Consider the following 12,893-nt stretch of genomic DNA (forward strand, 5'->3'; position numbering starts at 1 on the left):
TTGTGGATTGTATTAAAAGGGCGGTTCTACCAAAAAGGGGAAGGAACGCAGGCAATCCAAAATGCCCATTGTTCTCCGACCACCCCTCATCTCATGAGAGACACCGGGGCTTCAAGACCTATAAATCCATCTATGAGTTTCCGGATAGCAGTACAATAAACTAAGTAGGGAGCATGGCGACTCAATCGCTACAGTGCACTGAATAAACCTAGAAAGTTCTGGTAAAGATTACCCAGATGCCACAATCTCCGGTAGGGAAACATTTAACCTGCCGAAGAACGAGAAATCTAGTTTTAGAATAAACGGGACACACCTCCACAAAGTGCCGCACAGTCTCATTGGACTCGCCACAGCCAGCTCAAACTGGTGACTGGGTAAGGCCCGCATTTGAAAAGATGGATCCTCTCAACATCTGAACCAACTGACGGATCCTGGACCTGCTGAAGCCAACCATAGCCGTTTTCTGCAGGCCAAGAATTTCCTTAGCCTGACGGCAATCAACTCGGGATCTCCACCGTTTTCCGATGTTACTTCAAAATCCACTGCTCCACTTCTGTTCTACAACGTCGATAGGATACAGGGATAATGGGCTGTGGAGTCATTGTTATCAACGCAGCTCCTTCCTTTGCTGTTTCATCAGCAAGTCCGTTACCCGGAATCCCGAAATGACCAGGGGATCAAGCAACCGAAACAGTATTCAAAGTGGCAAGAGCAGCATGACCAAGAATTGACCGAAATTTGGTTCTTGCTAGGCGAATCCAGAGCTTTAATTGCAGCCTGGCTATCCGTTAAGAACCTAATATCAGCACCGGCAAATCCTTTCCAGCGGAGTAAGGTAGCTGCCATCTCATTGGCAGCGAACTCCGCCTGAAAAACAGATGCATAATTAACCATGAACAAGGCTGGTGCGTTCCCATCTGAGCCCAAACTGGGGTCCCCCAGATGCAGAGGCCAGCACCTGCCCTATCCATCAATGAATCATCCGAAAACACAGAAATGGCGTTTATTGGCAACTCGACAGCCGAAGCACAAGCCTCCTCCATTGGTTGTATCCAAATCCCATAATTCCTACAGAAATCCAAAGTCGCAGGGAGGAAGTCCCCCTCTGGCATGGAGAGCACTGCAATTTGCTTTTTATCTTCCCGGACCAGATCAGCAGGAGTTAAAAAAAGAAAATACGAGTTGGGTAGATTCCCTCTAGATTTATCTGTATATGGTACAATCCTATCTTTTGTTGTATAAAGGGGGTTAAATGTATTTTTTAATTGGAGATTAAAATAGATTCCCTCAGGGGAAATTTGTTCAATGGATTGTTTACTTTCACAAAAAAGGACTTGTAGATTTCTTAGTAAACTTCGTATTTATTAGGAGGAAGGTTTCTCTGTAAGGTTATAATTCCGTGTAATGTTCGATTTTACACAAACAATAATGATGGTGAAAATTAATATGGGTCAAATATTCCGCATTTGAACGAAGTTTATAACCTTGAGAATCAGTAAAAGAAAGTCCATGTCATTATTATATTAATTTAACCTCCTGCTAGTTTTTATTAGTACAGAAGTTATTATTATTTTTTTTTTTTGCAAAAGCATTAATTTAGAAATAAATTCTAGAGGAATACGTCCAAATTATAGGGGACTCATATAGGCTATGCAATATATACTAACTAGCCAGATTGAGGAAGCATGGATATATGGACCCGCCTCTTCAAACTTGACAACCAATCTCTGGACACTAAACTCTAGATTCATTCTACAACTTGCCCCTTGTAAGTAGAATTAGTAAATACATGTTTTAGGTTGCTTTTACAAAGTTGCTTTTACTTTTTTTTAACTTTCTCAAAAATCCGTATACATTTCTTTTAATCGCGGAATTTCAACTTGTTCAATTACTTAAAATTTTACAGCTTCAAAAAATTAAATAATAATATCGAAAATAGGGAAGTACAGTCCTTTAACTGTTACTAATTCTCCAAATTCGCCTCAAAAAATTACAGTAAAGAACAAAGTCGTACGAGTATTGCCTGCTAAATTTGACTGAACTGTTAGTTCTAATTGATATATACCTTAGCTAGTCAGTGCACACCTCTAAACCACTTAACTGGCTTGGCCTAGTGACATCCTTTTATATGTTGCATTTAAATAATTAAACTAGTTAAACTACAAGGTCATATTGTGTTCACGACTTGTGTAATACACATACCCACGCGCGCAATCACTTGAAACGGCATGTAGTTAGACATGTTTTTACACGCTTGAATATGCTTTTGTCTAACTAAAAAACTCGCTGAAACTCTGTTCCGTTTGCTTCATACTATTGTCGCTTCCGACCAAGTTTGTGGCCGAATACATTAAATGCATGCGCTATTTTTCTGAATGGATTTTTTAGTCTTTCTCAATTTTTTCAAAAATACGTGCTGAGATTTTGTTTAAATACCTTATGTACCTGGTCTATCAGGGAAGGGGATTAGCTCTACGGTTAGCAAACTGGACTCCCACGCGGAGGATTCGGGTTCAAATCCAGCTGCTGTTCCTTAGATTTTCTCTTTCTAGGAGCTTCATACAGCTCTTAACAACCTCAGATGTTGACGTGCTTTAAATCATTAACAAAATAAAATAAATAAATAAAAAATAAATAGCCTATCACTTTTAATTGAAACATTTTCCTTGAGAAAGCATAGATATGACCCGCCTCTTCTAACTGGCAAACCAATCTTTAGACACTTAACTCTAGATTCATCAACAACTTGCCCCTTGTAAGAAGTGTTGCGATCGTCTTGTTAAAAATTGAGTTTTCTCCGTAAATACACGCTTTAGGCCCCGGAGTTCGAAAAAAAAACAACAAAGAAAATGGCATACACTTTTTTTTTACCGTTTTCAAAAAATTGAGTTAGCCAACAGGGAAACGAAATTTTCTAAGAGGTTCAAATATGACATCAATCTCAGTAAGTGTTAAAACATTAATTAACTAATTGTTCACTAAATGAATGTGTAACTATAATAATATTAATATAACTATTAGTTATTATTGATTAGTTGCGCAAAGTATAACTAATAACTAAAAGTCTAACTATCGTATTTTACTCTTACTAAGTCTTACTTAAGTTTTACTTTAGTCGTACGGAAATGTTTTAATCACTTTTATAAGTTGCAATGACGGTTTAAAGTAAAAACTTTTAACTGTAAGTAAAACTCATGATTAATTCGAAAAGGACCGATTAGTGAACTAAAGATAATTTAGTAGTGTACAAATAACGAAAAATGAATAAATTTTGTTATCTTTTATTCTATTAAAGTAGGACAAAAGATAACGCTAACAAATGAATTCTTCGAAATAATTAATCAATAATCACTAGGTGCGATTAGTGAATGCTGTTTGATGAATTGTTAGTTATTTAGTGGAATTAGTTGGTTAGTTATTCGCGTAACTATAGCCAAAACTAATTTCTGATTTTTTTTTTTAAATTAGTAAGTTATAGAGCTCACTGTCCGATAATGGTCAGTGTTGTCTGTATCGAGAGAACACTGTCCGGAGTTCGGCAGTGCACTATAAAAAAAGCTCCGGGCACCAATAACTTCAGATGTTGACACGCCTTAAATCATTAAAAAAACAAAACAAAAAAATAATTGTAACTACAACTAATTCAGTAACGGAAATACAATTGATAACTATAGTTTCAATTATTGTTGACACTTTCAAAGGTTAAAGGAAAACATTTTATGAGAATACTTCATGTTTTTTTGTACCTCAACGCCTGATAAGAATTCTTTATCTCTTAATTGTTTGGAAAAAGGTAATAATATCAATGACGAATTCCCTTTTGTTGGTGTAAGTTTCGTCTTTAAAGAATTATAGCATTTTTAGATATTTGAAAAAAAAATTAGTGTAGTAGTGTAGTCTAAACTCTTATGACCGAGACATTTTGACTTTTGTTTTATGGAGAAAGGATCAGGGAGACTTAGTCGCATTCAGATATCGACGAGTATGTTTGTTGCCGTCCGTATCTGTTTGGAGCAGTGATAAGTTTTCATTGAAATGGTCTGAAGAAGCGGATTAAAGTAATCTCTTGAAACTTTGGACATTCTTAAGATATCGTTTTATGTAGACAATCTTGTAACGAGCTCAGAACTTCCTTCAGAACTACCTCTTCCCTGGTTTGCGAATGTAAAAAGGCCCTAGAACAACTGACTCGGCATAGTAAAGTTCGGCTGAAATGGGTGCCGGGTCATGTGGGGATTAAGGGAAATGAAATAGCTGATCAGTTGGTCTGGAACGGAACTAGTACTCCTTTCATTGGCCCGGAACCAGTCCTGGGGATCACCAAGGGACAAAAAACTAAATATGCTTTAAGATGTATTCCTTATGTTGTGTCTGCTGTAAGGATTAGTTAATATATTGTGATGGGGGTCATTTGGGGCTCAATTTGAACTTTCTAGGGCATTTTTTAAGCTTGCTATAAGCAAAAGTTATTTGGCAGCTAACTCTTTTTTTTGCACCAAAATCATAATTTTCAGTAAAACTTGAGTACATATTAAGTACTTCAACAGATTTCTTGTTTTTGAGCTTTTAAGTGGCATTTTGTGTCTTGTCGAAGCGAATGTTCGATATATTATTATGCCTGTCAAAAAGAAAAATAATAATATCTACCATGCGGAGCTGTGCGGTCAGCGTACAGGACTCCCACGCGGAGGTCCCGGCTTCAAATCCAACTGCTGACCCTTAGATCTTCTCTTCCTAGGAGCTTCTTACAGTTCACTATCCGGTGATGAACAGTGTTGTCTGTAACGAGAGAACACTGTCTGGAGGTCGGCAGTGCACTGAAAAAAGCTCCAGGCGCCAATAACCTTAGATGTTGACGCGCCTTAAATCATTAAAAAAAAATAATAATAATGTCTACCTAATATAAACATTAAATAAACCTAATATAAAAATTTTTGTTTGATTGATTGCGTCATCTTTTCTGTTTGGAGCAAAAGAAAGTTATCTGCAGTAGAAAACTCATTTTTGCTCCAAATCTAACCTAGGTTAGAGAATAAGTAATAATAAACGAGTCTGCATAAAGACTCGGTTTATGCACCAAAAGATGTAGAATTGAACATACGAGGGTCGTTTGAAAAGTCCGTGCAAAGTCAGAGAGATAGCACCACTGGCGCGTATCGAGGTTATGTTTAGTTAGTAGCATCTCTTGGAAGAACACACACCAAGTTTCAGCCAGATCGGTCTATTTCTTTGTGTTTGGCATTCATTTGAATCGAGGAAGTCGAGTGATTTTCAAAAAATGGACGAAAAAGAATTTCGTGTGTTGATTAAACACTACTTTATGAAAGGCAAAACGCCTCAGGAGACTAAAGAGAAGCTTGATAAACATTATGGTGACTCTGCACCTTCGATTAGAACAGTTTATAATCAAAATATTCAAAATTTTCGGAGTGGCCATATGGGCACAAGTGACGCTGAACGTTCTGGACGCCCTGTTGAGGTTACTACTCCAGAAATCATTGATAAAATCCATGATTTGGTGATGGATGACAGAAGAGTGAAGGTGCGTGAGATTGCTAGTGCTGTGGGCATCTCGAATGAACGGGTACATAATATTTTGCATCAACATTTGGACATGACAAAGCTATCTGCAAGATGGGTGCCGCGATTGCTCACGCTTGACCAAAAACGAAATCTGTGAAGTGTTGCAAGGACGGTTTGCAGCTGTTCCAGAAGAATCCGCAGGACTTTAAGCGTCGTTTCGTCACTGTGGATGAAACATGGATACATCACTACACTCCTGAGACCAAAGAACAATCTAAACAATGGGTTACCAAGGGGGAATCTGCGCCAAAAAAGGCGAAGACCGTTCCTTCGGCCGGAAAGATTATGACGACTGTCTTTTGGGATTCGCAAGGAATAATCCTCATTGACTATCTGGAAAAGGGTAAAACTATTACAGGTGCATATTATTCATCGTTATTGGACCGTTTGAAAACCGAGCTGCAAGAGAAACGCCCACGTTTGGCCCACAAAAAAGTCCTTTTCCATCACGACCACGCACCAGCTCACACCTCAGCAGTTGTGGTCGCAAAATTAATGGAAATAGGGTTCCAACTCGTTTCACATCCCCCCTATTCTCCAGACTTGGCTCCCTCGGACTACTATTTGTTCCCCAATATGAAGAAATGGCTGGCGGGAAAAAGATTTTATTCAAACGAGGAGGTGATTGCAGAAACGAATGGCTATTTTTCAGACTTGGACAAATCCTATTATTCGCAAGGGATCAACAAACTAGAGCAGCGTTGGACAAAGTGTATAAGCCTAAAAGGAGAATATGTTGAAAAATAAAAAAGGTTTACCCCAAAAAATTAAGTAGTTTTTATTTTTGCACGGACTTTTCAAACGACCCTCTTACAATAGGGGGCGCCACTAAACACATTTTCTGAAAAAAAATGTAGATAACTCCTTTTTGCACCAAGCTCTTCAATTGTGCACGTGTATGCACTTAGAAGTTATTGTATCATTAACTATTTTTTTTTTTATTATAAGCTTTTCGAATGTTTAAGGCAAGAAAGAGGGTGACCTTCAACAGTATTTAGTGATTAGCACTAATTTTATAGGGTATGAAAATATCTTCAACGTAGTAACTGGTAACTTAGTAACGTGACGTAATGAGTTGCTACTTTTTTTTTTGACCGAATTCTCGCTAATGCAATTCCTAAATGGAAATATGTGTTCAGTGTAAACCTTTTGTTTCATAATTCTATTCAAGGGAATAATACTAAAAACTTAAACGCTTATTCATTAGCCTTATTAAAATATTTTTACAAAAAAATCTTTTGATTAACAAACACTCTATGTGTTCACACCATGCCCTACACTCAGTATGAAAGTGTGGGTTGGGGGCAGCTTTATACGAGGAGCACTATTTATTTTTTGAGCCTAATAATAAAAAAAACAGTAATTTGTCATTGAAAATGACTTTATTGTTTTTCAAAGTATTCTCCTTTATGATCTATACACTTCTGCATCCGTTCGAACCACTTGCCAAAGCATTTTTTCCATTCCGCTTGAGACACCTCCAAAACATGGTTTTTGAATGCATCAAGAGCTTCTTCTGCCGACGAAAATCGTTGTCCACGTAATTTATTCTTGACGTTCGGAAACAAAAAGAAGTCATTTGGTGCCAAATCAGGACTGTACGGCGGATGACCCATTAATTCGATTTTTTGAGTGCTCAAATAGTGGGTTGTTAGACGAGATGTGTGACAGCTGGCATTGTCTTTATGAAGAATGATCCGACGGCGCTTGTTTGTTTTCCTTATTTCATCGAAGACTTCCGGCAAACAAAAGGTCGTGTACCATTCAGAATTGACCGTTCTACGTTCCTCTAAAGGCTCTGTTGCCACATGACCAGTTTTACCGAAAAAACAGGCGACCATTTGTTTCGTAGTGCTTCGAGCGCGAACAACTTTTGTTGGATTTGGTTCATCTTGAAACACCCATACAGTCGACTGCTGTTTAGTTTCCGGCTCATACGCATATATCCATGATTCGTCACCTGTTACAAACTTATACATGTCTTTTGAAGCACCGTCATTGTATTTCTTAAGCATTTGTTTGCACCAATCGACACGAGCATCTTTTTGAGATTTTGTCAGATTATGTAGGATCCAATGAGAACAAACCTTTTTCACGGCTAAATGATCATGCAATATTTTATATATGCTGGTGGAACTAAGGCCTAAGGTTGCCTCAATCTCACAGTATGTCACATGACGATCTTGCATTATTAGTTTTTGCACAGCATCAATGTTTTCTAACACAACAACTGATTTTGGACGACGACCACGATTGAATTCGTTATACCAGCGTTTCTCACAGTGGCAAAGAATGGGGCTTTATCGCCAAAAGTTGAAGTAAGTTGATCGATGCACTCCTGTCTTGATAATACACGTCGAAAGTCGTAATAAATCATTGCACGAAAATTTTCACGAATTAATTCCATTTTTTCGCCGAGACACAATTTTCAAGTGACTGTAAACAACAAAAATCGCGCTCAAATTACAAAACGTTCTGAAGAAGGTTATGGTCAAAAATGTCAAACTTTCAAGTCGAAACGTCAGATAGCGCCTGACAACACTCAGTGTTGCCAAGGCTCAAAATATAAGTAGTGCCCCTCGAATGTGAAAGTCGTAATTCTCTACGTCATTTAACAGCTTTTTATTTTGAATGAAAATTCGACATTGGTTAGAAATTAGAAAAACACGCGAGCTGTGACAAATAAAAATCAACGATATTATTTAGTACTGAAAACCTAAATCACATATTCGTAGTTTTTTTAAAACCCAAGATAGCAACGGAGAGTTCATATCAGGTTAGACACTACCTAATGGGGGTACTTCGTTACTACAGGCATAGAAAGTAATAAAATAAAAAAAGCAAGAAAATTAAATTTAAAAAAGAAATTATTAGCAAAATTATTGATTTGTGTGTTGTCCATGATTGTGACAGGTATGAAAACGTACATAGCGCTAGTCGGCACCAGCTAACTGATTAAGGAAGCCTTGTAATGTAACATGCAGCTTTTGACTGTCAACAACCCTAAGGATATCAATGGTTCATATATCTGTTGACATTTGAAGTGAATACACAAAGACACTTTCTTAATGTAATCCTTTAAATTCTGATTCACCGAGTGAACTGTAAAGTGGCTCCTAAAAAAAAAAAAAAAAAAATAGAAGATATTGTCAGACAAGGAGGATTCGAACCTTTGCTAATAATTCCTTTGCTCGTAAACAATGTTTTTCATATGGTCGGCCTTAGAGTGTTTCTTGTAACTTGTACTAACTCTATCCTTACCTTATCTTTTTCTTCTCTGCATTCTGCTCTGACAGAAAGTATTAACAAAAGTTTCAAATTTTGTGTAATCATGCTTAGTACTCCGTCGAATCTGCTACTAAAGTTATATAGTAACAGATATATCAATTTTTTAGAGGCTTCTACAGAAATTGCTACTTTAAGCATGCCCCTCTAAAAATGAACTGTATCATCAATAAATACTTTTTCACTCGTACAATTAAGACAAACTTTAAACATCAAAGTGCAATTAAAGTGCCGTATAGTTCAACGAACAGATTTATTAATGAAAATTGTTAACATTAAGTAGGCTTCTGATATGCCATGTCAGTTTCTTGTAACCTTCTTATACTGTAACCTTAGCTCTGAAGAATTTTAATTTAATAATAATAATAATGGGCGCATTCAGCAGACAAGAGCGCTACCAGATCGCTCCCAAAGGGAGCGCTTTATTTCTCTGAATGCTCTGCTAATAATGTAACCTAAACATAACCTTTTTTCGAATTAAGATTGGCGAGGAATCGGTCAAATAAAAAAAAACTCGTCTTTTAAATTAAAAGGTGCTAGGCCATTTCAAAATCTGGTATTTATTAATCATATTTCAACTTTTTAACTTGTTATCAAAGAGAAAGAAGAGCACGCGATAGGTTATTTTTATGTATTTTTTCATCCCGTTTCTACTAAAAATATTGCCAAGGCAGTAAAGCTAGTATTTTTCTTAATATCAGGGAAATAAGTCGTTTTCCGAGTGATTTTTTTAAGAAAATTCAAATGTTAAGAGCTTTAGATGTTCTCAAGCATACACAAAATGGCTAAAAATTAATTTTACATCTGTTACAAACAAGGTTTGATAATTATTTGGTAATTTTGGGAGAGTTGCGTTTAATTACCAAAAAAAAAATGGAAAAATTTCAAACTTGTTTTGATAAATACACGTACTTTGCTAGTAGCGATCACCGCTCCGTCGAAGTAGCATAGAAAATTTCCACTCCATAAGATGGCGTCCGCTCCCACAACATGTTCTGAGAGCGGTGCTAAAAGTGCGCCATTCAGCGAATAGTTCCGTAGCGCTCTTGTCTGCTGAATGCGCCCAATGTTTATTGCTTTTACAAGACAACTCATAAGCAAGGAGTTGTGTTTAAATACACACAGAAAAATGTAAAAAAAATACAAAGCATACAAAACTAAAAATAACCTAATCATAAATTTGTATCAAAGAAAATTAATAAAGTAAAAGTTATATACACATATATGAATTTATATCAGTAATAGAGTAAGTAATATATTACAGATAAAGTACATATCAAAACTTCAAATTAAAAATCATACACTATTATATAATTTACATTTCAGGCTGCTCACAACAAAAAGATACTTACAGTGGCTCCCAGTGAAATTAATACACTTGAGTAGATAAATAAAAAGCCCTAAAACACCATAACACTGCCACCCCCATGTTTCACAGTTGGGCGAAAATTTTGATTTGGCAAGTTCTTCTCCTGGTTTCCTCCACAGATAGGAACGTCCATCGGACCCGAAAATATTAAATTTACTATATTACAGTAGTACAAAACGCGGGCTCCTTTAATAAATATTCATTTGTAAATTATACCCTAGCTGAAAGGTTTCTTTCGCGCTACTCTTCCATGAAATTTGTTTCTTCTTAGCACACGTCGGACTGTTTCTGCACTTACTGACTTACCTAAACGTTTTGATAGTTCTACGGCTATTTTTGGTGCACTCAGGGATGGATTTTTTGTTCACTTCTCTCAAGGATCCACGACTCATCCCTATCATTTAATTTTTTTTTTGTAGATTTAGTTTTTTTCCTGGCAATGCGGTTTTCTTTTTTGTACCTCTCCATTATATGCTGGATAGTTGAATGGCTTTTTTAAATTATTTCGGCTATTTCGTTCAGCGATTTCCCATCATTAAAATGTTTAATGACCAATTCACGTTCTTTAAGAGTTGTATGTACTCCCATTACTGGAAAAGTTCAAATAAACGGCAGATATTGTCTCTGAAGAGAACCAAATGATTTCGCCAGAAGAGTTTAGAAAACAATTTAAACAAATAAACCAGAGGAGAAAACAATTTAAAGTAAACAAATACACACATATAGGGGCAAAGAACGGTGTATCATTTTCACTGTGAGTTTAGTCAATTGTAAAAAAATGTGTTTATTCTTATTAATAAATCATTAGTTCATTTTTATTTGTTTTCACACAAAGCACATATTACTAGGATGATTATTAATTGAAATGAATAATTTTTTTTCAATTAAATATAATTTTGATCTACTTATTCAACAATTGTTAACAAATAACCTGGTGTATCATTTTGACTGTGAGCCACTGTATATATTATTAATTTCATGCAGACTAACAGAGGACACCAGATTTATTAAATTTTCTATCTCAGTTGCATATATTAGAAATATATTTCGATCCGAATGAATATTAAGGCAAGCTGAAATTTAAAACAATATTTGTAGGCGCTAATGACCGCTGCAGTCGATGCGCTCCCTTCCTTAAAAATGATAATTTGTTAAGTGTTGTTTTAATATTAATTAAAAATTGTAATTTTTCAGAGTGTAGATGGTGTGACTCCTATATTCATGGGCCAGCGCAAACTGGTAAGTAGATTTACTAGAATTTCATGGGTTTTGCCCAATCTATACCCATACTAATGTGTTTATAAGCTTATTCCTTGGGGATCTTTATTCCCATCCTCTACCTTTGCCTAAACAATGGATTCCAAAATTCTTCTTCACACTTAGCAGCCAAATTCCAGTTGTGCCCTACTTTATAGCCTTTTCAATTTCGTAACCTCCGGTGCAAGTGCGCAATCATTGCAATTCTACAAGACTTGTTGATCGCTACAGTATCCAAATCAAAGAACTGTTTTGGTTCTTTTTCACTTTATATCCATTTTGCGTCCTTTTAGGTTCATAAAATCTTCTTTTTTTAGTATCTCTTTTTCGCACCTGCCACAACCCTTGTTCATCTACTTTGGATCCCCATGGTACCGAAACTCTCTATTACCGGCGAAATCCTATCACTAATGCACGAACATTGTTTTTAGAAGTTGCTCCCATAATGTTTTCAACATCTTCAAATTCATACTTCTCCCAGCTGTAGGTTCTTGAATTACTCTCCTTCTAATGTCCAAATACTTATTTTTTTTTTTTTTTTTCAAAGTTCAGCTCCAATTAAAATTCTTTAGCTATCGCATTTTAAACGTATATAATAAACTAGGAACTAGTCAAGATTTTAGCGATATCACTAAAGTTTACAAAAACTAGAGGTATTTCTTCCTTAAATTGGGTTGTTAGTTTTTAAACTTTTGATTGTTTAAATTTTAATAGTGCTTCGGTTTTACTAAAGTGTTTTTTTGCCTACTGTTGCTTCACTAAAAGAAGCAAATCATTTATCTGGAGTCTGGACTAGCGCTTATCTTTTTCTAAACTTTAGTTTTACCAACCGCTACTTACCAAATATGGAATTAAATCCGTTATCATTTCGTTGAAATCTTCGGTATTTTAATTTGTGCTTTATATCTGAATGATAAGAGCTCAGGAAAATTGCCATTTTCTCTGAAATGAGGCTATTCTAAATCCCAAAAGAGTTACTTTCTAATTATTTGTGCAGTAAAACCTTTTTTTATCAAAAGCCTATTCACTCTCAATCTTTTTTGTTTTATGTATCAATAACGTTTCGGGCTTCTCAAAGCCCATTATTTATCTTTCATTCAAAAAACATATAAAACACATACTGCAGAGCAATATGCGAAAGATGTTAGAACATTTGGTAATATTTTTCAGATCATATGACCCTTAGAGATAGTCTCTCCAAGGACTTCTGACGGTAGCCATAGCTCAAAATTCTCTAGCAATAATCACAACTGGCGAGCGGAACAGAACAAGTAAAGAAGGCTACAAAAAAACCTACAACCTGGAATTCGGCAATAGATTTTTGGTCTTTCAGGCTTCTTTTGTTCGTAAAGCACACAATTCAAAAGTATTGTTTTATTAAATATGTAATGATTGTTAA

General features: G+C 35.9%; 1 protein-coding gene across 6 annotated transcripts in view; it reads left to right on the plus strand.

Moving 5' to 3' along the window:
- Nucleotides 1–12,893, plus strand: part of LOC141461980 (adenosylhomocysteinase-like 1) — a 73,128-nt gene that overhangs the window by 27,879 nt on the left and 32,356 nt on the right. For 5 of the 6 annotated variants that reach the window (XM_074143496.1, XM_074143494.1, XM_074143495.1 and 2 more), the window contains one exon: nt 11,432–11,476. In XM_074143496.1, the coding sequence (XP_073999597.1) occupies nt 11,432–11,476 (45 nt within the window). Of the gene's footprint in view, nt 1–1,749; nt 1,769–11,431; nt 11,477–12,893 lie in introns of those variants that run through there. The other variant, XM_074143499.1, reaches the window with a different exon arrangement.

Source organism: Rhodnius prolixus, unplaced genomic scaffold (assembly GCF_049639745.1).
Source record: "Rhodnius prolixus isolate KJV_2025 unplaced genomic scaffold, Rpr scaffold_12, whole genome shotgun sequence".
Lineage (NCBI taxonomy): Eukaryota > Metazoa > Arthropoda > Insecta > Hemiptera > Reduviidae > Rhodnius > Rhodnius prolixus.